We start from the raw sequence: 25,744 nt of genomic DNA on the forward strand, positions 1-25,744 counted from the left end.
CCTGGAATGGACATATGTATCTCCAATTCTGAATGCATATTTTTTTGTTTCTTGCAAAAGCCTCATTCAAACAAAGATCAAGGAAAGAAGATGGCAATGAGTTAAGCCTCTCTTTCGATCTAGAACAATTTTATTGATTTTATCAGAAATGAGTTTGGAGAAAATCAACTTAAAAATAAGATCTGCTAATATGGGATAGTGAAAATAAGTGGTAAATTGCCACATTTAAATGCAAGTCAAGGTAAAGGGAGATTTACTAAATATTAAGCTACTTGTCTCAAATATCATTTGCTTTAATCGCTTTGGTTTGATAAAATAGATGCATGACTTCAATTTTGAAATTTTTTTATATGCCTGATTTGTTCAAATAAGTTATAAAACTTTTTTATTCTATTTAATTTAAGGAACTTGATTTAGCTCAATTCCATTACTACCTACACATTCAGACTGGTCTCCTCTTTAACTATGAAAATACACATTAAATTCCTAGTTCATTTTGTTTCATATATTCCCTTCAAAAGCTTGACTTTTTTTTACATGTATTACAAATAAGAGAGAGTACATCAGGGATTTCCTATGAAAATTTCTTTTTGAAGACATTAAGGTATATGAAGTAGTAAAGACTTATCCCATGGTAACATAACCAATAAACTGTATAACTGTTCTCATTTTGGTGATAAGTGAACATTGTTCAACAAACACACATACCGCTTTTCATACCTTACCTGGAAAGAGGCTTTATTGAACATAGCTGTAAAATTATCTTTTAAGTTGAATTACTGAATTTGCACAAACATTTCTACAGAATTTTTTTAAAAAATCAAGCTTTGTCATTTTTCTACATTTTGTTGTGCTTTTTATATTAATATTTGCAAATGTTATAATTTAATGCTTATATCCCAATTACTTGCATATCAGTTTTTTTTTTTTAAATCCTGGGGTGTTGAAAGAAAATAATAATAGTATTCTTCTTTAGACAAAAGTCTTTTTAAATGAAGTTAAAAGCTGAGATAATTTAAGGAAAAAGATCTTCAAATTTTCATAACCAACAGGTTTAAGTGAAATTTACAATGCATTGGAAAACTGGCTGGCTAAAGGTATGATTTGTCCTCAGGTAGCTCAAAATCATTTTTACACATTTTTGTTTTTTTGTAAAAGTGTTTTTTTAATCTTGGTAAAATAATAAAATAATATTTCACAATTTGCACAGAGTCTGACTAAAGGGCAGAGGCATATTACCCTCAGTGTTTAGAATAAAGCCAGATTTTTCAGGCCCAGTTCCGCTGTAGAGTTTGTATGCACTGCAATCACAAACATTTTCTTGTTCCCTCTAAAGCTAGGACCAATTTCATTTCAAATGGAGGTTAGAGTGAAAAAAATCACTCTTGCTTTTAACCACCTTCTGCGCTAAGTATTATCTTAACAACCTTTTGCTCTGGTTGACCCATTTAATAACCTGGAAGAAAAAAGTGTTGCTCCCATGTCTGGTCTCAGTGGAAGTTATTTTCTAATGGACAATAAGCCGAAAGGCCATGGCTGTCTAGGAGGTCAAACAATAAATATCTCGTCTGCATGGGCTTACGCAGCAGCTTCGGTCCTTTCTTCTTCAGAAGCGGCTTTGTTGTCTTGCCTGTAATTTGCACATTTAGGCTCTGTAGTTTGTTTATAAAATAGTTTTACACAAACCACTCTTAGCAGTGCAAGCTTCTGAGTTGAAAATTATTCAGGCTTGTTTCTTTGAAGGCACTTGGTTTCCATGGCAATTTATAAAAGATGGTGGTTTGGTTTCTTCGTTGGAACAGATGACTTAGTTTGGGTGTTCAAGTGGCCGCAAGCAAACTCTGATAAGCCTGTGTAATATGTAAGCCCAGGTTTACCATCCTGGATAGTAGTGCATGCAAAAAGAGACAGCATACAGTTATCTAGCTTAGCCATGGGAGGAAAACAAATAATAATAATAATAATAATAATAGTGGGATGGGGATCAGGTGGGGAGGAACATGAATGTTTTAAATAATTCTGAGTTTGGGTTATTTTCAAGGAAGGGTAACAACCAAAGGTAAAAGGGCCTACATTTATTTAATTCTCTATGCAAAACCTTCTCAAAAGGAAAATAAATGCCAGCTCTTCACGTACCCTGTTTACAGTGAGGTTTTTGTTGGCAGGCCATTAGGTTTCCATGGTAACAAGCAAACTATTCATTTGAAACAAAACCAGCCATGACTTTGTGCTTTGACAAGGATTTCTATAGCTTTTTTTTTTTTTTTTTTTTTTCTGAGTTCAACCAGATGACGCTGTAATCTTTTTTAGCCACAAAAGCACCTGAAGGTCTCTTCTCTACTCAGGTCAAGATTTTCTTCTATATGTAGTGCGGAATAAGTTATACTTCCATGATGTCTTTTTATCCCCAGTGCTTAAAAAAATTTTGTTTTTATTATTTTATTTTTGAGTCAGTAGTCAGTGGAGGAATCTTTGGTAGTTTGTTTTTTTCAGTGTCCATTTACAAAGACTCTTTCTTCATGCTAGTGCCTGGTGAATCTTTTATAGCCTCTGCCAGGGTAAGGTCACCTTCGAGGACTTAAGATAGAGATGAGGACGATAACCGGAAAAAGCCATATATGTACTAAAATTCCAACAGCACCATCAACGGAATCTAAAGACAAGGAAAATAAATGCCAAGAAACAAATAAAAAAGGATAATAAGTATTCCATGTAGCCACCAGTACAACTTTGGTGAACTGATAAAACAGTTTCAGTTTATGGAAGATGTTTGTGGAAAATATATTTTTGCTTTATTAATCAGCTTCATTTCCAAGACAAAACAGGAAATAACTGGAATATATGGTGAGGCCTTGGATAAAATTAAAATGCTTTCATATTTTAAAAGATATTATGTGCTATGAAAACCTTTTCAGAAGGTGAACCTGTTCATGTGAATTTGAGTTCTGCCAGCCACATGAAGGCATACACACAGATAATTCTCAGGAATCTAAAAGGTCAGTTTTTCTTTTCTTGGTTGCTTTCTTTTTTTTTTTTCTTTAAGCTCTCAGAAATGTTTACACTTAAAGATCACCCAGAGAAAAACTACTCTCTATGAAAACTAGGTAGGGATGTTATGTTGAGAGAAATTAACTTCTGCAAACAGTGAATTATATATGTTTAGATCAGTCTTTTATTTACCAATTGGGTAAATACTTTTGCCCTTAGTGTAACTTTTAGAATTATTATGAAGTCCATTCTAACTAAAAAAATCTCTTCCATCAATCCACCTTGAGATTCCTGCTATAGCTGGTATTTCAAGTAAACTTCATGTCCAGATGATACTTCTTAGAATGTATAGCTTACATAGAAGGGTTAACATAGGCAAACACAGTAATTCACTCGCCTGGCTTATGTTATAAAACAGCACTCATCTAGGACCAAGGTGGGCTTTGAAAATAAGAGACAAATAGTTTCAGCTTTTGACTGCGTGGTAGGCCATGGTACTGCATTTACTGCTGCAGGAGGGCCTGGGAACCTGAGCAGGTAGGACAAGGCTTTTGGCCTCCAAGCTTGTTTTGTACTTAGAAATTAACATTAATTTGGAAGTTCCCCTGTGGAGAAGTGGGCTAAGGATCCTGCGTTCAAACAGTAATTTAATATTCATCAAACACTATTCATCAAAATAAAACTAATAAGTGAGTTAAATAGATATAACGTAACAGAATATTTTCTCATACCAAAGAAAATATTTTTGCTTAATTAGAATTGTTTCCTCTGATTTACAGAGGCTAAATATATCTCCAGTAAGTATAGCTATATCTTACTTAAAATGTACACATTTTCCTGGATTTAGTAGTTTAAGAGAACAAAGCAGACTATAAAAATGTTCTGTTGTATAAAAATAAAGTGCCTATGGAATTTCATAGTCATTTCACTGGGGCTACACTTCTGCTTTCTCCTTTTCAGGGAAGCAAATTCTGTTCTTTCTTCCTCATTTGGAAAGTTTAATCTGATTTGTAATAATTTTCAGTGATTTAATTATCAAAATGTAAGAATTACATATAAGGTGGTAACTATCTTTAGTTAATGTCACTAATTCATGTTGTGAAATTCGTTCTCCCCTGAAAATGATTGCTTTTCTTTCTTTTTCCTTTTTTTCTTTTTTAGGCCTCACCAGGGCATGTGGAAGTTCCCAGGCTAGGGGCTGAATCGAAGCTATAGCTGCCCGCCTGTGCCACAACCACAGCAGTGTGGGATCCAAGTTGTGTCTGTGACCTACACTGCAGCACATGGCAATGCTGGATTCCCAACTCACTGAGTGAGGCTAGGGATAGAACATGTGTCCCCATGGTACTAGTCGGGTTTATTACTGCTGAGCTACAACAGGAACTCCCAGAATGCTTGCTCTCCTGTGCCTCTGACAAACCTACTTCCTATGGGTATAACTACTAGTTGTCTAAAGCAAAAAATGAGCCAGACACAGGGAGAAAATGTTACCAGAATTGTTACTTGAAATGCTAAGTGTAATGACAAGAAGGTGAAAACTATAAGCAAAACAGCTTATTGATATACACAATCTTAAGATTTTGTCTTCTAACAATGTTTAAAAATGGAGTTAAGTCAGGTCCTGTGAGCAATCACTGGGTAGTTATACAGATCTGATTTTCAACATCCAGACTGAAAGCATTTCTCACTGTACTCAACAAAGACTCTGATTTGATTTAGACTTAATACAAAATGGATTTTTGTAGGTTTTTTTTTTTTTGTAAGTGCTAAATAATTGAGTTATTTGTGTAAATATAGTTTGATCCATACCTCTTTAAGTGACCACAAAGTTAAAGATTCCATGTGGGGCCTATGGAAATCCCTCAAATGGAGGAAGTTTTCATAGGAATGATTTTAGATTTCTCACCTTCAGGTGAATAATATAATGAGGATTTTGAGAAGGAGCCCAACAACATACAATTTCAATGTTTTTTGTGTGAACTATATTTTTTTATTTATATCTCTTTTATTAAAAATGGATTTATGGTGAAAAAATAATTTGAAAACACTGTTAAACCATAATATTCAAACCAGAATAAAAAGTAAAACCAAATTACTAAACAAGACTGTGATACAGGTAGAAAGAAATTAATTATTCCAGAACAAACTTAGGCTGCTCCATTATTTACTATATATACTAAAACTTTTGACAATATTCAATCTTTAAAATGGTTGGCAAAAGTTAGACCTAGGAAATACATTCATAAACTCGAAGGACTAAAAAGAGATATGAAAAAAAAAAAAAAAAAGGAGTTCCCGTCATGGCGCAGTGGTTAACGAATCTGACTAGGAACCATGAGGTTGCGGGTTCGGTCCCTGCCCTTGCTCAGTGGGTTAATGATCCGGCGTTGCCATGAGCTGTGGTGTAGGTTGCAGACGTGGCTTGGATCCAGCGTTGCTGTGGCTCTGGCCTTGGCTGGTAGCTACAGCTCCGTTTCAACCCCTAGCCTAGGAACCTCCATATGCCGCGGGAGCGGCCCAAGAAATAGCAAAAAAAAAAAGACAAAAAAAAAAATAAAAAGAGATATGGCTATATAAATGTGTTGAGGATCTAGATTAGCCAAATATTTTAATAAAAGTAAAATCCTCTGAAATTAAAAATATAAATTAAAATATTCAAAAATATGAATTAAAAATCAAATTGTGCTTGCCTTATACAGACCTAAGTCAAAATTATCTTTATTTTATTTTAGGTCCGCTAAGGTCAAATATATAGCATTAAAATACTTTGATTTTAAAATATATACAAAATTTTAGGGTGCATGAGAAATTTCTCAATAAACAAACTAAAAATAAGTTAGTTTTAGCAATTAGACTATTAGTTTAATAGTCATTATGTTACTTTAACATCACATTAAACCAATCCAAGAAGAGACACTTACTCTTAGTCGTTAGGTCTTGTTTTGCACATTCTCCTTCAGCAATTGATATGTCATCAATGGCAATGTCACCTTCTATGCCAGGACCTCGAATACCTTCAAAAATGAGCTACAAATATGAATGAAACAAACCTAAATGCAGAGCTTTGATTTCAGGTGAATTTTTCATTGAGAAATTGAGCCAAACCTAAAATTGACAACAATCCTGGCATCATTTATTATTGACAGTCTTTAGAATTGTTACTTATAAAAAACATAAACTTTTTAACAGAACCAATAATAAGATTTTCCTTGTAGAGCCTAGTTTTCCACATCACAATCTCTGTGTTGATTTTAAAGCAAAACTAAAACTAACTGAATAACAACAGAAACAACCACCATTACAAATACTATCACATTTTGTTTTCAGGGGTAAGGACAAATTTTTCCCTGAAATATTTTTCTGAAATAGAGTCTTTCCAATGTTCTTAAACATATCTCATAACACTGGTTTCCTAGAAATATTTTATGGATGAATCAGTTCCAGATTCTTTGCAACAGTATTACGTTTACTGAAGCCCAGAATAAGAGTTTAACTTCTTTGTTAAATTGTTTAAGCTTCTGCAGACAGTGAATAAATTCATCATATTCCCCATATCTATGCTATGATTTACTTCTATAATTTAACTTTTGACATTTTGTTTTTAAATATATGAAGATATTCATGGCTTTACTTATGTTGAGTATTTGGTGGTAGACCTTTGAGTTTCCAGTATCTATAATAGTAGTTGGCACTAAGGCTTAGTACATTAGTGTTGAAAGAATACATGAATGAAATCAGTCTCCACTCATTACTAAGTTCTGGATACAGGACAATGTAAGAATCATTAGCAACTTTTAATATAATTTTTATAGAAATAACAGTCTTTTAAAATGTCTTACCTCGCAATTATTCCTTGCTTCCAGTAAAACCTTTCATCCTGTTAATACTTAAAAAGTTAAGCTATGCATTTAATGAGTATAGACCTAGAAAAATTTTGACATACACAAAGGAAATACCTAGTTTGTTATATCCGAAGAAAAATTAGTTTAATAGTTTCTTCAACATCAAGCTAATGTGTCCATTTTAATACAATTTCTAGCCTTATTTACTTAAAGTTAGAATAAGTCTATTTTTAACATTTTGTAGCTTATTTTTTCTTAAAAACTTTTATTATGGTTGATTTACAATGTTCTGTTAACTTCTGCTATGCAGCAAAGTGACCCGCTTATTATATATATATATACATATATACATACATACACACACACACACATTCTTTTTCTCATAATATTTTCCATCATGTTCTATCAGAAATGATTGGACATAGTTTCCTGTGCTGTACAGCAGGACCACATCACTTACCCATTCTAAATGTAACAGTTTGCATCTATTTTTATCAATGTCAAAAATTTTGGTTTCATTTTTGTCTTTTAAAGTATCTTAATATGACTCTTTTTTTTCCTTTTATTTTGGCTGTGCCTGAGACATGAAGAAGTTCCTGGGCCAGGGATTGAATCCACGCCACAGCAATGACAATGCCAGAAAATTAACCTGCTGAACCTCTAGGGAACTCCTTAATATGACTTATTAAAGGCAAATTTCTGGTGATTTTCAGAGAACTTAGGCTACATTTGTGAAGTTGATCTATTGTTCTCTGGTATGCTATCATAATTTTATCAGTCAAAAGCTATAATAAATAGGAGAGTAGAGGACTTAGTACCAACATTTGTATTGAGTTTTTTCCCCCATTGAAATATAGTCCATAAGAATAACTTTCATGATTTTATAGGAGAAAAAGGTTTGAGAAGTTTTATTATTATATTACTATATCTATGTTGAGATAATTAATAAAGAGTGTCCAAAGCCATTTCTTTGAAAAGCATCCACTATATCTTGTATCACTGAAGACAAAATAAAATAGCAGGCCAGAGTTAAAATATTTAGAATTAAGTTGGCACTGTATGAATTCTCAATCCTCAGAATTAGCAATGAAGTATGACTTTGTCTACCTGGAAATGATGACTTGCATTTGACTTAGGACGGTGGAAAGTATCCTAAGTGTTTTGGAAAGTATCCAGGTAGGGGCTAAAAAGACCTCAGAGGACTATTTCAATTATGAAAGAGGAGTTTGTTTGATTTTTTGCTTTTTTTTTTAAAGATGGTATAAAAATTCAAGAGCACTAAATATAGAAAAGGAGAAGTCATCTTAATTACTATAGGATATTCCATTTTATGGATATAGCAATTTAATGAGTATGTATTGTTATCTGCACAATTATAAATAATATATTTGTCACTGAATAAAGTTGATAGCTTTCCATATAAGCGTAGGAGCATTTTAGTAATTATGTGGAAATAAATCAGAGCATTAGTAGTAACTGGGATGATAAAAATAGCTTCTGACAATCAGACTCTTTGTATAGTTATAATTGGTGATTTAAATTTGACATCTTGTGATATCATCTTGTGATAGGGGATCCAATCCAATAGGCTAGAGACAAAGCATCGTTTCCTCAGGGTACTATTTCAACTTGAAGAAAGAAAAAGGTAACAGAGTTCCTGTAGTGGCTCAGCAGAAACAAATCTGACTAGCATCCATGAGGATGCAGGTTCGATCCCTCACCTCACTCGGTGGATTAAGGACACAGAATTGCCATGAGCAGTGGTGTAGGTCACAGACATGGCTTGAATTTGGCATTGCTGTGGCTGTAGCGTAGGCTGGCAGCTACAGCTCTGATTCCACCCCTAGGCTGGGAACCTCCATATGCTCTGGGTGCACTGCAGACAAAAAAGAAGGAAAAAAAAAAGTACCATATGGTGTGTCTATTTTCTTTTAATTTCCATAGCAGGTTATTATTGAAAAGACATGGGTTATATTTTTCAATGAATTTTATTATATTTATTGTTGTACAATGATCATCGCAACCCAATTTTGCAACATTTCTATCGCAAACCCACAGCCTGTCTCTCCCCACCCACTGCGAACTGTCTTTTTGGTAACCGTTAAGTTTTTCAAAGTCTGTGAGTCAGTTTCTGTTCTGCTAAGTTCACTGTATCCTTTTTTTAGATCCCACATGTAAGTGAAAACATATGACGTTTGTCCCACTGTCTAACTTCATTTAGCATGATAATTTCTAGGTCCATCCATGTTGCTGCAGATGCCAGTATGTCATTCCTTTTTATGGCAGAGTAACATTCCATTGTGTTTATGTACCACATCTTCTTTTATCCATTCCTCTGTCAATGGACATTTAGGTTGATTCCATGTCTTGGCTACTGTAGATAGTCCTGTAATGAACATTGGGTGTATATGTGTCTTTTCGAGTCATGGTTTTCTCTGGTTAGATGCCCAGGAGTGGGATTTCTGGATCAAATGGTAATTCTATTTTTAGGTTTTGAGGAATCTGCCTACTGTTTTCCGTAGTGGTTGTACCAATTTAAATTCCCACCAATAGTGTAAGAGGGTTCCCTTTTCTCCACACTCTCTCCAGAACTTATTGTTTGTAGACTTTTTGGTGATGTCCATTTTGGCTGGTGCAAGGTGGTGCCTCATGGTAGTTCTGATTTGCATTTCTCTAAAAATTAGCGATGTTAAGATACTTTCCTGTGTTTTTTGGCCATCTGTATGTCTTCTTTGGAGAATTGTCTGTTTAGATCTTCTGCACATTTTTTGATGGGTTTTTTTGTTTTTTGGTATTGAGTTGTAGGAGGTGTTTACATATTTTAGAGATTAATCCCTTGTCAGTCACTTCATTTGCAAATATTTTCTTCCATTCCGTTGGTTCACTTTTTGTTTTGTTTAGGGTTTCTTTTGCCATGCAAAAACTTTTAAATTTAATTAGGCCTCATTTGTTTATTTGTCCATTTCTTTCAGGTTATCCATTTTATTGGCATACGGTTTCTTGTAGTAGTCTCTTATGATCCTTTGTGTTTCTCTGTTGTCCATTATAACATCTCCTCTTTCATTTCTAATTTTATTGATTTGAGTCCTCTTTCTATTTTTCTTGATGAGTCTGGCTAAGGGTTTATCAATTTTGTTGATCTTTTCAGAGAACCAGCTTTCAGTTTCATTGATCTTTTCTATGGTTTTCTTCATTTCTATGTCATTTATTTCTGCTTGATCATTATGATTTCCTCTGCTAACTTTGGATTTTGTCTGTTCTCTCTCTAGTTGCTTTAGGTGTAAAGTTAGGTTGTTTATTTGAGATTTCTTCTTGTTTTCTGTGGTAGGTTTGTATTGCTATAAATTTCCCTCTTAGAACTGCTTTTGCTGGATCCCATTGGTTTTGGATTGTTGTGTCTTTGTTGTCATTTCCTTCTAGCTATTTTTTAAATTCCTGTTTGATTTCTTCAGTAATCCATTGGTTATTTGGTAGAATTTTTTTTTTTTTTGTCTTTTTGCTATTTCTTTGGGCTGCTCCCACGGCATATGGAGGTTCCCAGGCTAGGGGTGGAATCAGAGCTGTAGCTGCCAGCCTACGCCAGAGCCACAGCAATGCAGGATCCGAGCCATGTCTGTGACCTACACCACAGCTCACGGCAACGCCGGATCCTTAACCCACTGAGCAAGGGCAGGGACCGAACCCGCAACCTCATGGTTCCTAGTCGGATTCGTTAACCACTGCACCATGACGGGAACTCCCTGGTAGAATGTTTTTTAGTCTGCATGTGTTTGTGGGTTTTTTTGCAGTTATTTCCTTGTGGTTGATTGCCAGTCATATAGAGTTGTGATCAGAAAAGATGCTTGATACGGTTTCAATTTTCTTAAATTTACCAAGGCTTGATTTGTGGCCAAGAAGGTGATCTGTCCTAGAGAACGTTCTATATGCACTTGAGAAGAATGTATAGTCTGCTGCTTTTGTTTGGAATATTCTGTAATTATCTATTAAGTTCATCTGGTCTAATGCATCACTTGAGGCCCATGTTTCCTTGTTGATTTTTCTGTCTGTATGATTTGTGTATTGCTTGAAGCAGGGTGTTAAAATCCCCTACTCTTATTGTATTGTTGTTGATTTTTCCTTTTAAGGCTGTTAGCAGTTGCTCTATATATTGAGGTGATCCTATACTGGGTGCACGTATATTTACAACTGTTATATCCTCTTTTTCGATTGATCCTTTGATCATTATGTAATGTCCTTCCTTGTCCCTTATAATATTCTTTATTTTAAGGTCTATTTTGTCTGATAAGAGTATTGCTATTTCAGCTTTCTTTTGATTTCCATTTGCATGGAGTATTTTTTTCTATCCTTTTACTTTCGATTTGTATGTGCCCCTAGAACTGAAGTGGGTCTCCTGAAGACAGCGCATATATGGCTCTTGTTTTTGTATCCATTCAGCCAGTCTGTGTTCTTTAGTTGGTGCACATAGTCCATTTACATTTAAGATAATTACTGATATGAATGTTCTTACTGCCATTTTATTAACTGTTTCAGATTTGCTTTTGTTGGTCTTTTTTCTTTCCTTTTCTTGTTCTCCTCTCTTGTGGTTTGATGACTATACTTAGTGTTGTATTAGGGTTGCATTTTCTTATTTGTGTATGTATCTATTGTAGAATTAAATACAGTATACAGATACTTCAGTTACCCTGAAGTTTTGACATAGGAGTTTATATATATACACAAGACTGTTTAAGTTGTTGGTCTCTTAATTGCAAGTTTTGATACAGGAGTTTATATATATACACAAGACTGTTTAAGTTGTTGGTCTCTTAATTGCAAGTGCATCTCCAGTGTCCTGCATTTGTACCCTCCTCATGATTTCTGGTTTTGGTAGCATATTTCTGTGTGGATGATTTCTTACTCTTGTATGCCTTTATTGGTGAGCCTTGTCATTTGTAATATTTTTGCTTCTAGTTATGGAATTTTCTTTTCCACTTAGAGAAGTTCCTTTAGTATTTGTTTTAAAGCTGTTTTAGTGGTGCTGAATTCTCTTAGCTTTTGCATCTGTAAAGCTTTTGATTCCCCCTTCAAATTTGAATGAGAGCTTTGCTGGGTTATCTTGGTTGGAGGTTTTTTCCTTTCATCACTTTAAGTATATCATGCCACTCCCTTCTGGTCTATAGAGTTTCTGCTGAAATATCTGCCAGTAACCTTATTATGGTTCCTTTGTATGTTATTTTATTTTCAATAAATACATATTTCCTTTTCTCTAGCTCCTTTCAATATTTTTCTTTGTCTTTAATTTTGGTCAATTTGATTAATATGTGTCTCAGGGCGTTCCTCCTTGGGTGTATTTTATATGGTACTTGTTTCGCTTCTTGGATTTGAGTGAGTGATTACTTTCCCATGTTAGAGAAGTTTTTGGCTATTATCTCTTCAAATATTTTTTCTGGCCCTTTCTCTCCCTCCTTCTGGCACCCCTATAATATGGTGCATTTAATGTTGTCCCAGAATTCTCTTATATTGTTTTCATTTCCTTTCAATCTTTTTTCTATTCTGCACAGTGATTTCTACTAGTTTCTTTTCCACCTCACTTATTCATTCTTCTGCCTCCTGTATTCTGCTATTGGTTGCTTCTAATAAATTTTTTATTTCAGTTACTGTATTTTGCATCTCTACTTCCTTAATCCTTAAATCTTCTATTTCTTTGCTCAGTTTCTTGTAATTTATCAATCTTTGCCTCCAATTTATTTCCAAGATCTTGAATCATCTTTACTATCATCAGTCTAAAGTCTCTCTCATGGAGGTTGGTAATCTCCAGATCACTTAGCTATTTTTCTGGGGTCTTTTCTTCTTCCCTTATCTGAATCATAACTCTCTGCCTTTTCATTTTGTGTTGATTTTTGGTGTGGTCTCATTTTTGCAATAAATACAGTTGCAGCCTACCTTGCATCTGATGTCTGCCCCATTGTGGCTGAAGTTGGTACAGGGGCTTACTGTAGGCTTTCTGATAGGAGGGACTGGTGTCTGCCCACCTGTAGGTGAAACTGATTCTTATCCCTCTGGTGGGTGGGGTTTTGTCTCTGGGTGAGATTAGAGGTGGCTGTGTGCTTGGGGCTTCTATAGGCAGCCTTTTTGTTGATGGGTGGGACTGTGTTCCCGCCTAGTTTACTGTTTGGCCTGGGGTTTCTCAACCCTAACAGGTGGGGCCAGATTTTTCCAAAATGGCCACCTCTAAAGGAGCTCACACTGTTGATTATTCCAGAGACCTTTGCCTCTAATGTTGTTCCCCTACAATGAGCCACAGTCACCCTCTTGTTTTCCAAGGAGATCCTCCAAGAACAGCAGGTAGGTCTGACCCAGCTACCTATAGAGTCTCTGTTTTGCACTGGAAGCCAGTGAGAATGAAAGTCGGTGTGCCTTTTAAGAGTGCAGTCTCCATTTCCTCCAGTCCCATGGAGCTTCTGCACACAAACCCTGCTGATCCTTAACATCAAATGCTCTGGGACTCCTCCTCTTGATGCCAGATCCCCAAGCATGGGAACCTGACATGGAATTCAGAACTCACTCCCGTGCATGAGTCTCTGTGATTTTGTTACTTTCCAGTCTGTGGCCCATCCACTGTCAGGTGTGGGGTTGCTTATATTGCATAATAATCCCTCCTACTGTCTTGATGTGGCCTCCTCCTGGTCATCTGGAGGAGGATATCTTTTTCAGTAGTTTGCAGTCTATTTTGTTGAAGGTTATTCAGCAGTTGGTTGTAATTTTGTTGCTTTTATGGGAGAAGTCCTTGCACTCTGCCATCTTAATCCTATCTTTAGAATTTTTTTTTTTGTCTTTTTGCCATTTCTTGGGCTGCTCCCACGGCATGTGGAGGTTCCCAGTCTAAGGGTCTAATTGGAGCTGTAGCTGCCAGCCTACACCAGAGCCACAGCAACATGGGATCTGAGCCGTGTCTGCGACCTACACCACAGCTCACGGCAACGCCGGATCGTTAACCCACTGAGCAAGGGCAGGGACGGAACCCGCAACCTCATGGTTCCTAGTTGGATTCGTTAACCACTGCGCCATGACGGGAACTCCTCTAGAAATATTTATTTTTTGTTTTTCTATGTTCTGAAGTCCAACTGCTATGCTATATAAATTATTATAACATAATTTATAGATTCTAAAAGAATTATAAATGGCTTTTAGACTAAAACCTAGAGGGATACTTTTTCCTTTATACTGTTTTTGACTCTGAGGGAGATAATATAAATAAGATATAGAGATATTAAATTTAAATAATGTAGCTTGACCAAACTTTCAAGTGCTTTTAAAAGTAAATCTTTAGTTACAAATATCTTTCTCTCAAATATAGAAGTGATCAACTATAACAGTGCATTATAATATGATGTATCTCATCTTGGAAGATGTGCTCTGTATACAGTGAATAATATCTGAATTATTTTCACTCAGAGAAGAAATGCTTTCTAGTTTAATAGGTTAAATTATGTCATATTTTTATGAAGTGCCATCATGATTCTGATTACTATTACATTCCAAGCATAAGACTATGTTCTTTTCCTCTTCAATACTTCTGAATTGCATTTGGTATAATTGCCTTGAAGAAGGAATTAATGTCATCTAGATTCTTGGAGAGAAAATGCTGAAGTTTGGGGCTCCTGAAAGAGGACTTATGCAAAACTTGTACTTCACGTACAACCACATTAATCTTATTCAAAATTATTTCCTTTAACTGAAATGACAAGTTTAAAATTGTAATGTTTTCACAGTGTGTGCATGCAGTTCAGCAAGCTTAATATGCAAGAAATACTGCATGACAAAAAAATTAATTCCTCTTGGGTAAATTCAAGTGGAAGTTTAAAAAATATTTGTATTTCTGTATTAGAATTATACTGCACAATTATTTTTATAATGATTTTTATTTTTTCCATTATAGCTGATTTAATGTGTTCTGTCAATTTTCTACTGCATGGCAAGGTGACCAAGTCACAAATATATGTCTACATTCTTTTTTCTCACATTATCGTGCTCCATCACAAGTGACCAGCCATAGTTCCCAATGCTACACAGCAGGATCCCATTGCTTATCCAGCAAAATTGTTTCAAGTCAACTGACAGTTTCTTAGATTTATTATAATGCTTTAAAGCATATAGATATAGATATCAACATAAAGATAGATAGGAAGTTCCCATTATGGCACAGCAGAAGTGAATCAAACTAAAAACCATGAGGTTGAGGGTTCGATCCCTGGCCTCGCTCACTGGTTGAGGATCCAGCATTGCCGTGAGCTGTGGTGTACATTGCAGACATGACTCAAATCTGGCGTTGCTGTGGTGTAGGCTGGTGGCTACAGCTCTGATTGGACCCTAGCCTGGGAACCACCATATGCTGTGGGTGTAGCCCTAAAAAAGACAAAAAGACAAAAAAAGAGAGAGATAGATATGATGCTATTAAAGCTTATGTTCAGATATAATTTCTCAGAAAGGAAGAGCAACATGCAGCACTAATGAGTAAAAGTAGATGGGGAGATGGAGAGTCAAACATTAAAACACACTTCTGATGATCTGACCGCAACATTAATGGTGCCTTCTGAAAATGTTTTTTTCCTGACAAGATACACTTTGTTTCTGATTGTTACTGCTGAAGCAAAGCCAAAGCCTTAGAATGCAGTCTGAAAACTGGCAGTGTACATCACTTGGAAAAACTTCAGGATATGAATAAATTTGAAAATAGCTTTTAACATTAATAATTTTACCTTTATTTCATTACTGGTTCAGCAAATAATTGAACTATCCTTCCCCCGCCACCCCACCTTACCTTCAAAGAGCAGAAAAACTCTCCTTAACCAGTACAGAAGAGATTTGAAGAGTGGTAACATAATAAACCAGGTGGGTAGCCTAAGCTTTTTCTCTGGGGAAACTATAAAAAATATTAATAATTTACTTCACAAGATTCTGCCAGTCCAACTTGCTGGATAAATGTCAGTTGTTTGTCAAAGCTTCTAATCTGAAATAATAACATGAGATTTTGGCTGTCGGCACAAGCAGAAAGAAATAGATTGCACTGTGAACTACAGTTAGAAAATGTTTTCAATTCTTACTTCTGGAGCCATCATCATGTCTCTATAATTGCCCTGCAATTTGTCTTACAATTCCATGTATGTATCTACATGAGCATGCAAAGTCTACTAAGGAGGATAATAGTTTCCAGATTATTATTATTCTTAGGTAAACATGAGGCAGTATGATGTAATGAGATAACTACAATCTCTGTTCCAATTCCTATTTAATGTTAAGGATTTGTGTGATTGAATAAAAACTGACTCAAAACTTGCTTCCATATCTTTGAGGTATGAGAAGAGAGCTCCAGATTTCTTTTCACCTATAACTAAGAAAATGTAAAGGCAGTCTGATAATATCTCTATACTTTTCCCCCAGAAAATGTCTGGCATGTACTATGAAAGCAGCATTAAGAAGGATAATTAAAATTTTTCCTTGGTGTAGGATATAAAATAGGACTGACATTCTAAGACTAATGTTATATTAGGTTTTTTTTTAAATTTTACCCTAATCCTTCCAAGTCCAGCAAAATATATTTTCATCACAAGCACTTATCATGCAAAATTAATATTAAAAACAGCCACAAAATAAATTTCAGTAGAGAAAACTTCTATTTGCCTGGAAAAGCAAACTTATTTTCAGCTAAGCAAACTAAATGGCCACATTTAGACAAAGGACTTTGAAAGTGGTTGTTTTTTTAAATGGTTTATAGATTAAACTAATTTAAAGGCATAGAACTCCAAATAAAACAAGATAAAATGTGTCAGTGTAACAGAGGCTCAAAATCACTTATATCATTTAAAACTATGACATAAGATATATCCTTTTACTTGAATTAAAGACATCCTAGGATGCCACAAATCTATGTTTGAATAATACTAAAACGTCTCACAACTTAATTTATATGGTGATGTATTCCATTCAGTTTCTGCCATGCTTTTCTGGTAGGCATCACATAACAGTGCAAGATTTTGAAAACCTTGATAGGTTATAAATGACTCTTGAGGAAAAAAAATACTTTGAAAAAGTTCAAAATAACAAGAAACTTGAAAAAAATAAAATTTATAAAAAATATGGGGTAGAATTGTGCAGTTGGGTTTCCCTGAATAGGCAAGACTTATGAAGTAAAAGAAAGTCCTTATACAATGGAACTAGAAATATCTCAGAAAAAGGAATATAGAGACCCCACATAAAAATGTGATATTTGGGAGAGGGATCAAGATGGCAAAGGAGTAAGATGTTTGTAGGCGACTTAACTTCTCCCACAAACACATAAAAAAAAAAAAAAGACCTATAGGTAGAAAGATGGGAACCAAAACATCTACTGAACACTGGCAGAAGACCTTAAAGCTCCAAAAAGGGCAAGAAACCCTCCATATAATTGGTTAGAACAAAAGGAAAAAAAAGAAAAAAGAGAGAGAGAAGAGGGTGCAAAAAGGGATTCAGCATTCCTGAGAGGGAGCTGTGAAAAAGGGAAGGAACCTGAACTCTGGAAGGCCACCTAATTAATGGGGAGATCGATTGGCAGGGAGGTAGGGGAACCTCAAAGCTTCAGAAAAAAGCTCAGCAGTTGAATGGACGAGGGAAAAGCAGAGAGACAGCCACATAAACCATCCGTACCACCGCCTGGCACACAACAGCCTGAGACACTCGGTTGGCAGCTGGTCACTGAGAATCACACTTTTAAAGTCAAATACAGGGAGATGGCTAGGCTTGGCTATGTGGAGAGAGCCTGAGGGGCTAGGGAGTGGTACTCCACAAACTGGAGAGTGGAGCACTACAGGTGAGGGAGTGCAGGAGGAGGCCCAGGCCCACAGTAGAAGCAAGGTGTCATTGTTGGGGAGGGCAAGACAAAGAGGGGTGGGACTACCATAGGAATATTTTTCTCTGTGCACATGTCAGCACAACTCTTGTGTGGGCTATGGGTGGTGGAGGCAAACTGCCACTTCCATCTCAGACTCCAGAGGTGGGCATGGCCTGCCACCACTTGGGGTCCATGTCAAGGCACCACCTGCAGCCCCAGTCACCTCAGGGGTTGCCACAGAGGATGGCACTGCAACTGAGCATGACATGTTGACCTCAATCCCCTGGGAATGCACAGGCCCTGGTGTTGCCACTGCCAAAGTCTCTGGGCAATGCCTATACCTCCCTGAGGGTCACTACCACTTCCCAGGTAGTTCCTGCAACCAGGAACAGCATGCAACATCTCCTCACAGGTCCTCAGCACTGTCAAGGCCCCAGCAACCAGGCACTGGCTACTAGCCCTGCCCATTGCCTCTGTCTCCCTGGAAGTACATGCAGGCTATACACCAGCACATGTTCTATCAAGGGCATAACAACCTGTAAACACTGAGGAAAGAGACAGCAAGTATCTGAACCAAAAGCAGCCCTGATACCAAAAATCAATATATATAGTAAGCTCTCACAAGCTAGACAGGGGTGCTCTAGAATGTAAGCAGTCCTCCTCCAAGACTATAGTAGACAGTTGTTTTCCAAAAACTCACAGAATAAGAAAAATTTAAGCAAAATAAAGATGATCAGGAACCATACCCAACAGGAGAACTCCCCTGAAGGAACAGACAATGAACCAGACCTCTGCAGTCTAACAGACACTAAGTTAAAAAATGAGATTGTGAAAATACTGAAGAAATTAAGAGCAGATATAAGCAGTAATGCAGATTACTTTAGAAATGAACTAAAAACCATTAGGAAGAGCCAAGAAAAAACATCTGCAGAGATGCAAGCTTAGTTAAAGGTATTGAGATCACAATGAACAATGCAGAGGAATGGATAAAGTGACTTGGAAGACAGAATAATGGAGAAAACCCAATCAGGATAGCAAACAGAAAGCCAAATGAAAAAACATGAAAGCAATATAAGAGATATGTGGAATAATAAAAGCAGGCCAATCTATGCATACTGGGGGGGGGGGAAGAAAAGGGAGTTGTACGTATATTTGAGAAATTATGGCTGAAAACTTTCCAAATCTAAAGGAAACCTATCAATATATAAGCACAGAAGGTCCCAAACAGAACCACACCAAGACATATTATAATAAAAATGGCAAAAGTTAAAGATAAGGAGATGATTCTAAAGGCAGCAAGAGAAAAAAGAATGAATTATAAAGGGAACCCCCCATAAGGCTCAGATGATTTCTCTACATAAACAGTATAGGCAAGATGAGAGTGGCAAGATATGTTATAAAAGTGAAAAAATTGTAATCTAGAATACTCTACCAGCAAGATTATCATTTAAAATAGAAGAAATAAAGAATTTCTTCAACAAAAGAAAAAAATAATTTCTTCAACAAACAAAAAATAAAGGAGTATGGCAATACTAACACATTCTAAAAGAAATACTGAAAGGTCTTCTCTAAATAGGAAAGAAATAAGATATAGGATGGAGGAACTCACAACTGGGAAGTAATCACATCAGCCAGTACACATATGCAAAAGAAAAAAAAAAACTATTTGTAAAAGTGATGATAAATAGATAAACACATGGAATAGTAAAAAGATAAATATGAAGATGTAAAAAAGGACATCAAAATCATAAAAATGTGGGGCAGGAAAGTAATAAACTCTAGATTTTTTTTTTTTTTTTTTTTACAATGTGTTTGAACCTATGTGACTATCAGGCTAAAGCTAGCAGATATAGGAAGGGGTTAACAAACTTGAAAAATAAGGCAGCTGCAAATCAAAACCAAATAACAGATTCACAAGAACTAAAAAGAAGAGGACACAAGCATACAAGAAAAGGAAACCAACCAAAAAAAGAATGGCACAAAGTAGGAACATAGAATCAACTGGAAAATAAGGTTTAAAATGGCAATACATACTTATCACTAATTACCTTAAATGTTAATGGACAAAATGGCCCAATCAAAAGACATCTAGTGGCAGACTGGGTGAAAAAAACAAGACCCTATAATCTAGTGTCTACAAGAGACTCACCTTAGGGGAAAAGACACATATAAATTGAAAGTGAGAGGATGGAAAAAGATATGGCAATGAAAGGAAAGTGGAAGTTGCAAAACTCATATCAGACAAAATAGACTTTAAAACAAAGCCCAGAGTTCCCGTCAGGGCTCAGTGGTAACAAAACCGACTAGTATCCATGAGGACGTGGGTTTGATCCCTGGCCTCACTCAGTGGGTTAAGGATCTGGCATTGCCATGAGCTGTGGTATAGGTCACAAGACATGGCTTGGATCTAATGTTGCTGTGGCTGTGACTGTGGTGTAGGCTAACAGCTACAGCTCCTACTCAACAACTAGCATGTAAACTTCCAAATGCTGTGGTGTGGCCCTGGAAAGACAATCAATCAATCAATCAATCAATACAACAAAGGCCATAAAGAAAGAAAAAGAAGGACAGCATGTAATGATAAAACAATTCTTTCAAGAAAAGGATATTACAGTTGTCGATATATGCTCCTAATACACAAATACAACAAAGACTAACAAACATAAAAAGAGAAACTGATGGGAATACAATAATAGTAGGAGACTTTAACACCCCACTCACATCAATGGACAGATCCTCTAGACAGAAAATCAATAAGGCAACAGAGATCCTAATAGATTGATACAATAGAAAAGTTAGACTTCATTGATATTTTCAGGGCATTACATCCAAAAATAAAAAAGAATATATATTCTTTTAAAGTGCACACTGAACATTCTCAAGGACTGGCCACATACTGGGGCACAAAACTAACATCAACAAATTTAAGAGTATAGAAGTTACTTCAAGCATCTTTTCTGACCACAGTGACATGAAACTAGAAATGGACCACAAGAAAAGAAATAAAAAAACTGACTACGTGGAGACAAAACAACATGCTAATAAAGAACCACTGGATCAATACGGAAATCAAAAGGGAAATTAAAAAATACTTTGAGACAAATGATAAAAAACAAATATTCAAAATCTATTGGATGCCACAAAAGCAGTTCTTGGAAGTTCATAGCAATACAGGCCTTCCTCAGAAAAGAAGAAAAATCTCCAATCAACAATTTAACCTAGCACCTAAAGGATTTATAAAAAGAAGAATAAACAAAACCTAAAGTCAGCAGAAGGAAAGAAATCATAAAAGATCAGAGGGGAAACCAATAAAAAAGATTCAAAAAACAATAGAAAAATCAATAAAACCAAGAGCTGGTTCTTTGATAGGTTAAACTAAATTGACAAACCTATGGCCAGACTCACCAAGAAGAAGAGAGAGAAAACCCAATAAACAAAATAAACAAAAAGGGAGAAATCTCAACAGATACTGCAGGACTACAAAAAAACATAAGAAAATACTATGAACAATGATATGTCAACAAATTTGAAAAACCTAGAAGAAATGGAGAACTTTCCAGAGACATACAGCCCACCAAAACTGAATCAAGAAGAAATAGACCATTTGAACAGACTGAACACTAGATATGGAATTGAATATATCATAAAAACACTCCCTACAAACAAAAGTCCAAATGGTTTCACAGGCAAATTCTATGAAACATACAAAGAATTTATACCCATGCTTCTCAAACTTTTCCAGATGACTGAAGAGGAAGGAACACTCCCAAAGACATTATATGAAGCCATCATCACCCTAATACCAAAAGAAGATAAAGATACTATGAAAAAAAAATTGGAGGCCAGTATCTTTGGTGAATATAAATGCAAAAATTCCCAACAAAATTTTAGCCAGATGCTCAAGAAAACAAAAAGACAATTTACAGAATGGGAGAAAATAGTTTCAAATGATCCAACTGACAAGGGCTTAATCTCTAATATATAGAAGCAATTTATACAACTCAACAGCAAAAAAGCCAACCATCCAGTGGAAAAATGGGCAAAAGATCTGAATAGACATTTCTCCAAAGAAGATATACAGTTGGCCATGAAGCAAATGAAAAAATGCTCAACATCTCTGATTATTAGAGAAATGCAAATCAAAACTACCATAAGATACCACCTCACACTAGTCAGAATGGCCGTCTTTAATAAGTCCACAAATAACAAATGCTGGAGAGGGTATGGAGAAAAGGGAACCCTCCTGCACTGTTGGTGGGAATGTAAGCTAGTACAACCACTATGGAGAACAGTATGGAGGTACCTTAGAAACCTATACATAGAACTACCATATGACCCAGAAATCCCACTCTTGGGCATATATCCAGACAAAGCTTTCCTTGAAAAAGAAACATGCACCCACATGTTCATTGCAGCACTATTCACAATAGCCAAGACATGGAAACAACCCAAATGTCCATCAACAGATGATTGGATTAGGAATACTACTCAGCCATAAAAAAAAAAAACAAAATAATGCCATTTGGAACCACCTGGATGGAACTAGAGACTCTCATACTAAGTGAATAAGTCAGAAAGAGAAAGGCAAATACCATATGATATCACTTACATCTGGAATCTAATATATGGCACAAATGAACCTTTCCACAGAAAAGAAACTCATGGACTTGGAGAATAGACTTGTGGTTGCCAAGGCAGAGTGGGAGGGAATGGGATGGACTGGGAACTTGGGGATAATAGATGCAAATTCTTGACTTTGGAATGGATAAGCAGTTAGGTCCTGCTGTGTAGCACTGGGAATTATATCTAGTCACTTATGAAGGAGCATGATACTGTGAGAAAAAAGTATCAGTACATGTATGTATAACTGGGTCATCTTGCTGTACAGTAGAGATTTGACAGAACACTGTAAACCAGCTATAATGGAAAAAATAGAAATCATTATATAAAAATAAAAATTTAATGGTCAATAACTACATGATCATCTCAATAGATGCAGAAAAATATTTGACAAAATCCAACATCCATTCATGATAAAAACTTTTACTAAAGTGGGTACAGAGATAACATATCTTAACATAATAAAAACCATTTATGACAAACCCAGTGTAATACTCAATTGAGAAAAGCTGAAATCCTTCCTGCTAAAATCTGGAACAAGACAAGGATGCCCACTCTCACCACATTTATTCAACATAATATTGCAAGTCATAGCCACAGCAATCTGACAAACAAAAGAAATAAAAATTATCCAAATCAGAGGAGAATAGGTAAAATTGTCACTTTATGCAGATGACATGAGACCATATATAGAAAACCCTAATGACTACACACAAAAACTAACTGAACTGATCAATGACTTCAGCAAAGGAGCAGGATACAAGATTAACAATAAGAAATCAGTTGCATTTCTGCATGTTAACAATGAAATATTAGAAAAGTAATATAAAAGAATACCTTTCAAAAGTCACACCCCAAAAAATCAAATACCTGAAAAATCCTGATCAAGGAGATGAAAGTCTTATATGGTAAGAACTATAAAACATTATTCAAGGAAATTAAAGTGGATTCAAAGAAATGAAAAGATATTCCATGCTCCTGGATTGGAAAAATTAATATCATTAAAATGGCCATACTACCTAAAGCAATCTACAGATTTAATGTGATCATTATCAAGTTACCCACTATATTTTCACAGAACCAGAACAAACAATCCCAAAATTTATGTGGAACCATAAAATACCCAGGATTGCCAAAGCAATCCCGAGAGAAAACAAACAAACAAACAAAACAAGCAGGAGGCATAAATCTCCTTCATATAATATTACAAAGCTAAAGTAATCAAGACAGCGTGGTACTGGTACAAAAACAGCCACATGAATCAATGGGACAGAACAGAGAGCCCATAAATAAACCCAGGCACATACGGTTGATGACAAAGGAAACCAGAATACAAAATGGGAAAAAGTGTCTTTAACAAGTAGTGCTGCAAATACTATGCAGCTGCATGTAAATCAGTGAAACTGGAAGACATCATCACACCATGCACAAAAATATACTAAAAATGGTTTAAAGACTTAAACATAAGACACCATAAAACTCCTAGAAGAGAACATAGGCAAAACATTCTCTGACATCAACTGTACGAACGTTTTCTTAGGTCAGTCTCCTAATGCAATAAAAATCAAAACAAAAATAAACCAATAGGGCCTAATCAAACTTAACAAGCTTTTTCACAGCAAAGGAAACTATTTTTCCCCATAGAGAAAATAGTTGCAAACAATACAACCCACAAGGACTTAATCTCCAAAATACACAAACAACTCATACAACTCAACAATAAAAAAACAAACAACCCAATTGAAAAGTGGGCAGAGGACCTAAATAGACATCTATCCAAAGAAGACATACAGATGGCCAACAGGCACATGAAAAAAAGTTCAACATCACTAATTATTAGAAAAATGCAAATCAAAAGTACAATGAGGTACCACCTCACACTGGTCAGAAAGGCCATTACTAATAAGTCTACAAATAACAAATGCTGGAGAGGGTGTGGAGAAAAGGGAACCATCCTACACTGTTGGTGGGAATGTAAATTTGGTACACTCACTATGGAGAACAGTATGGAAGTTCCTCATAAAACTGAATATAGAAGTACCACATAATCCAGCAATCTCATTCTTGGGCACATTACCTGGACAAAACTCTCATTCAAAAAGATACATGCACCCCTTTGTGCATTGCTGTGCTATTCACAAAAGGCAAAACATGGAATAAACCTAAATGTCCAATGACAGATGAATAGATTAAGAAGATGTGGTACATATACACCATGGAATACTACTCAGCCATAAAAAGAACAAAATAATTCCATTTGCAGCAACATGGATGGAACTAGAGATTCTCCTACTAAGTGAATTAAGTCAGAAAGAGAAAGACGAATACCATATGATATCACTTATAATGTGGAATCTAAAACATAGCACAGATGAACCTATATACAAGAACAGAAAGAGTTACAGACATGGAGAGTAGACTTGTGGTAGCCAAGGGGGATTGGGAGGAAGTAGGATGAACTGGGAGTTTGGGATTAGTAGATGCAAATTCTTACATTTAAAATGATTAAGCAATGCGGTCCTGATGTATACCACAGGGAACTATATCCAATCACTTGTGACAGAACATGATAGAAGATAATATGAGAACACTAATGTGTGTGTATCTATATATACATATATATATAGATACATACACATATATATGTACATATAAATTGGTCACTGCTGTACAGCAGAATTTGACAGAACACTATGAGTCAACTATAATAAAAAATTAAAAAAATAACATTTAGTATTAGAAAAATATGATTTTTATTTATCTTTTTTTACTGGTAAATTTTTCTAATTTTTAACTTTTTTTTCTTTTTAGGACTGCCCCTTGGCATATAGAGGTTCATAGCCTAGGGGTCGAATCAGAGCTGTAGCTGCCAGCCTATGCCACAGCCATAGCAACATTAGATCTGAGCCAGGTCTGCGACCTACACTATACCTAATGGCAACACCAGATCCCTAACCCACTGAGAAAGGCCATGGATTGAACCCATATCCTCATGGATTCTAGCTGAGTTCTTAACCCTCTCAGCCACAATGGGAACTCCTACTGGCAATTAAATAGCTTGCGAATGCACGGATTCAAAATCTTCATTTTTTGATTGGCTTTCAGTCAAGAGTAACAGAATTTATCCTCTCATCTGAAACAACCAAATAGCTGGAAAAAATGTATGAAACAATGGTATTCAGGACATTAGACAACAGGTAACAGGGAACAGTGAATCTTATAATTGAAATCAAACAAGATGAGCCCTACAACCACCCTAGACAGAATTTATTGGCATAGTGCAAGCAGATCACAGGCAGAGCCTAGTAGAAAATCTGGGTTGAAGAGATGGAGCTCAGCATCCAAAGGGTCCAAGGCAGCTAGAATATGCAGGGGAGAATACCAGTAAGGAATGAATTGCAGAGAAAGAGACATCTGCAGAGGGTTCCCCTGATGTATTCAACAGAGT

At 35.8% G+C, this 25,744-nt stretch overlaps 1 protein-coding gene across 1 annotated transcript in view; it reads right to left on the minus strand.

The window, feature by feature from the left end:
• Positions 1–717: 717 nt before the first annotated feature.
• The window catches only part of MDGA2 (MAM domain containing glycosylphosphatidylinositol anchor 2), an 826,502-nt gene continuing 801,475 nt past the window's right edge, over positions 718–25,744 (minus strand). The window contains exons 16-17 of the mRNA XM_047767260.1: positions 5,910–6,015; positions 718–2,653 (exon numbers count right to left, since the gene is read on the minus strand). Coding sequence (XP_047623216.1) covers positions 2,565–2,653; positions 5,910–6,015 — 195 coding nt within the window. The 3' untranslated portion in view covers positions 718–2,564. The remainder of the gene's footprint in view (positions 2,654–5,909; positions 6,016–25,744) is intronic.

The sequence above is a fragment of the Phacochoerus africanus genome, chromosome 2 (genome assembly GCF_016906955.1).
Source record: "Phacochoerus africanus isolate WHEZ1 chromosome 2, ROS_Pafr_v1, whole genome shotgun sequence".
In the NCBI taxonomy this organism is placed as follows: Eukaryota; Metazoa; Chordata; class Mammalia; order Artiodactyla; family Suidae; genus Phacochoerus; species Phacochoerus africanus.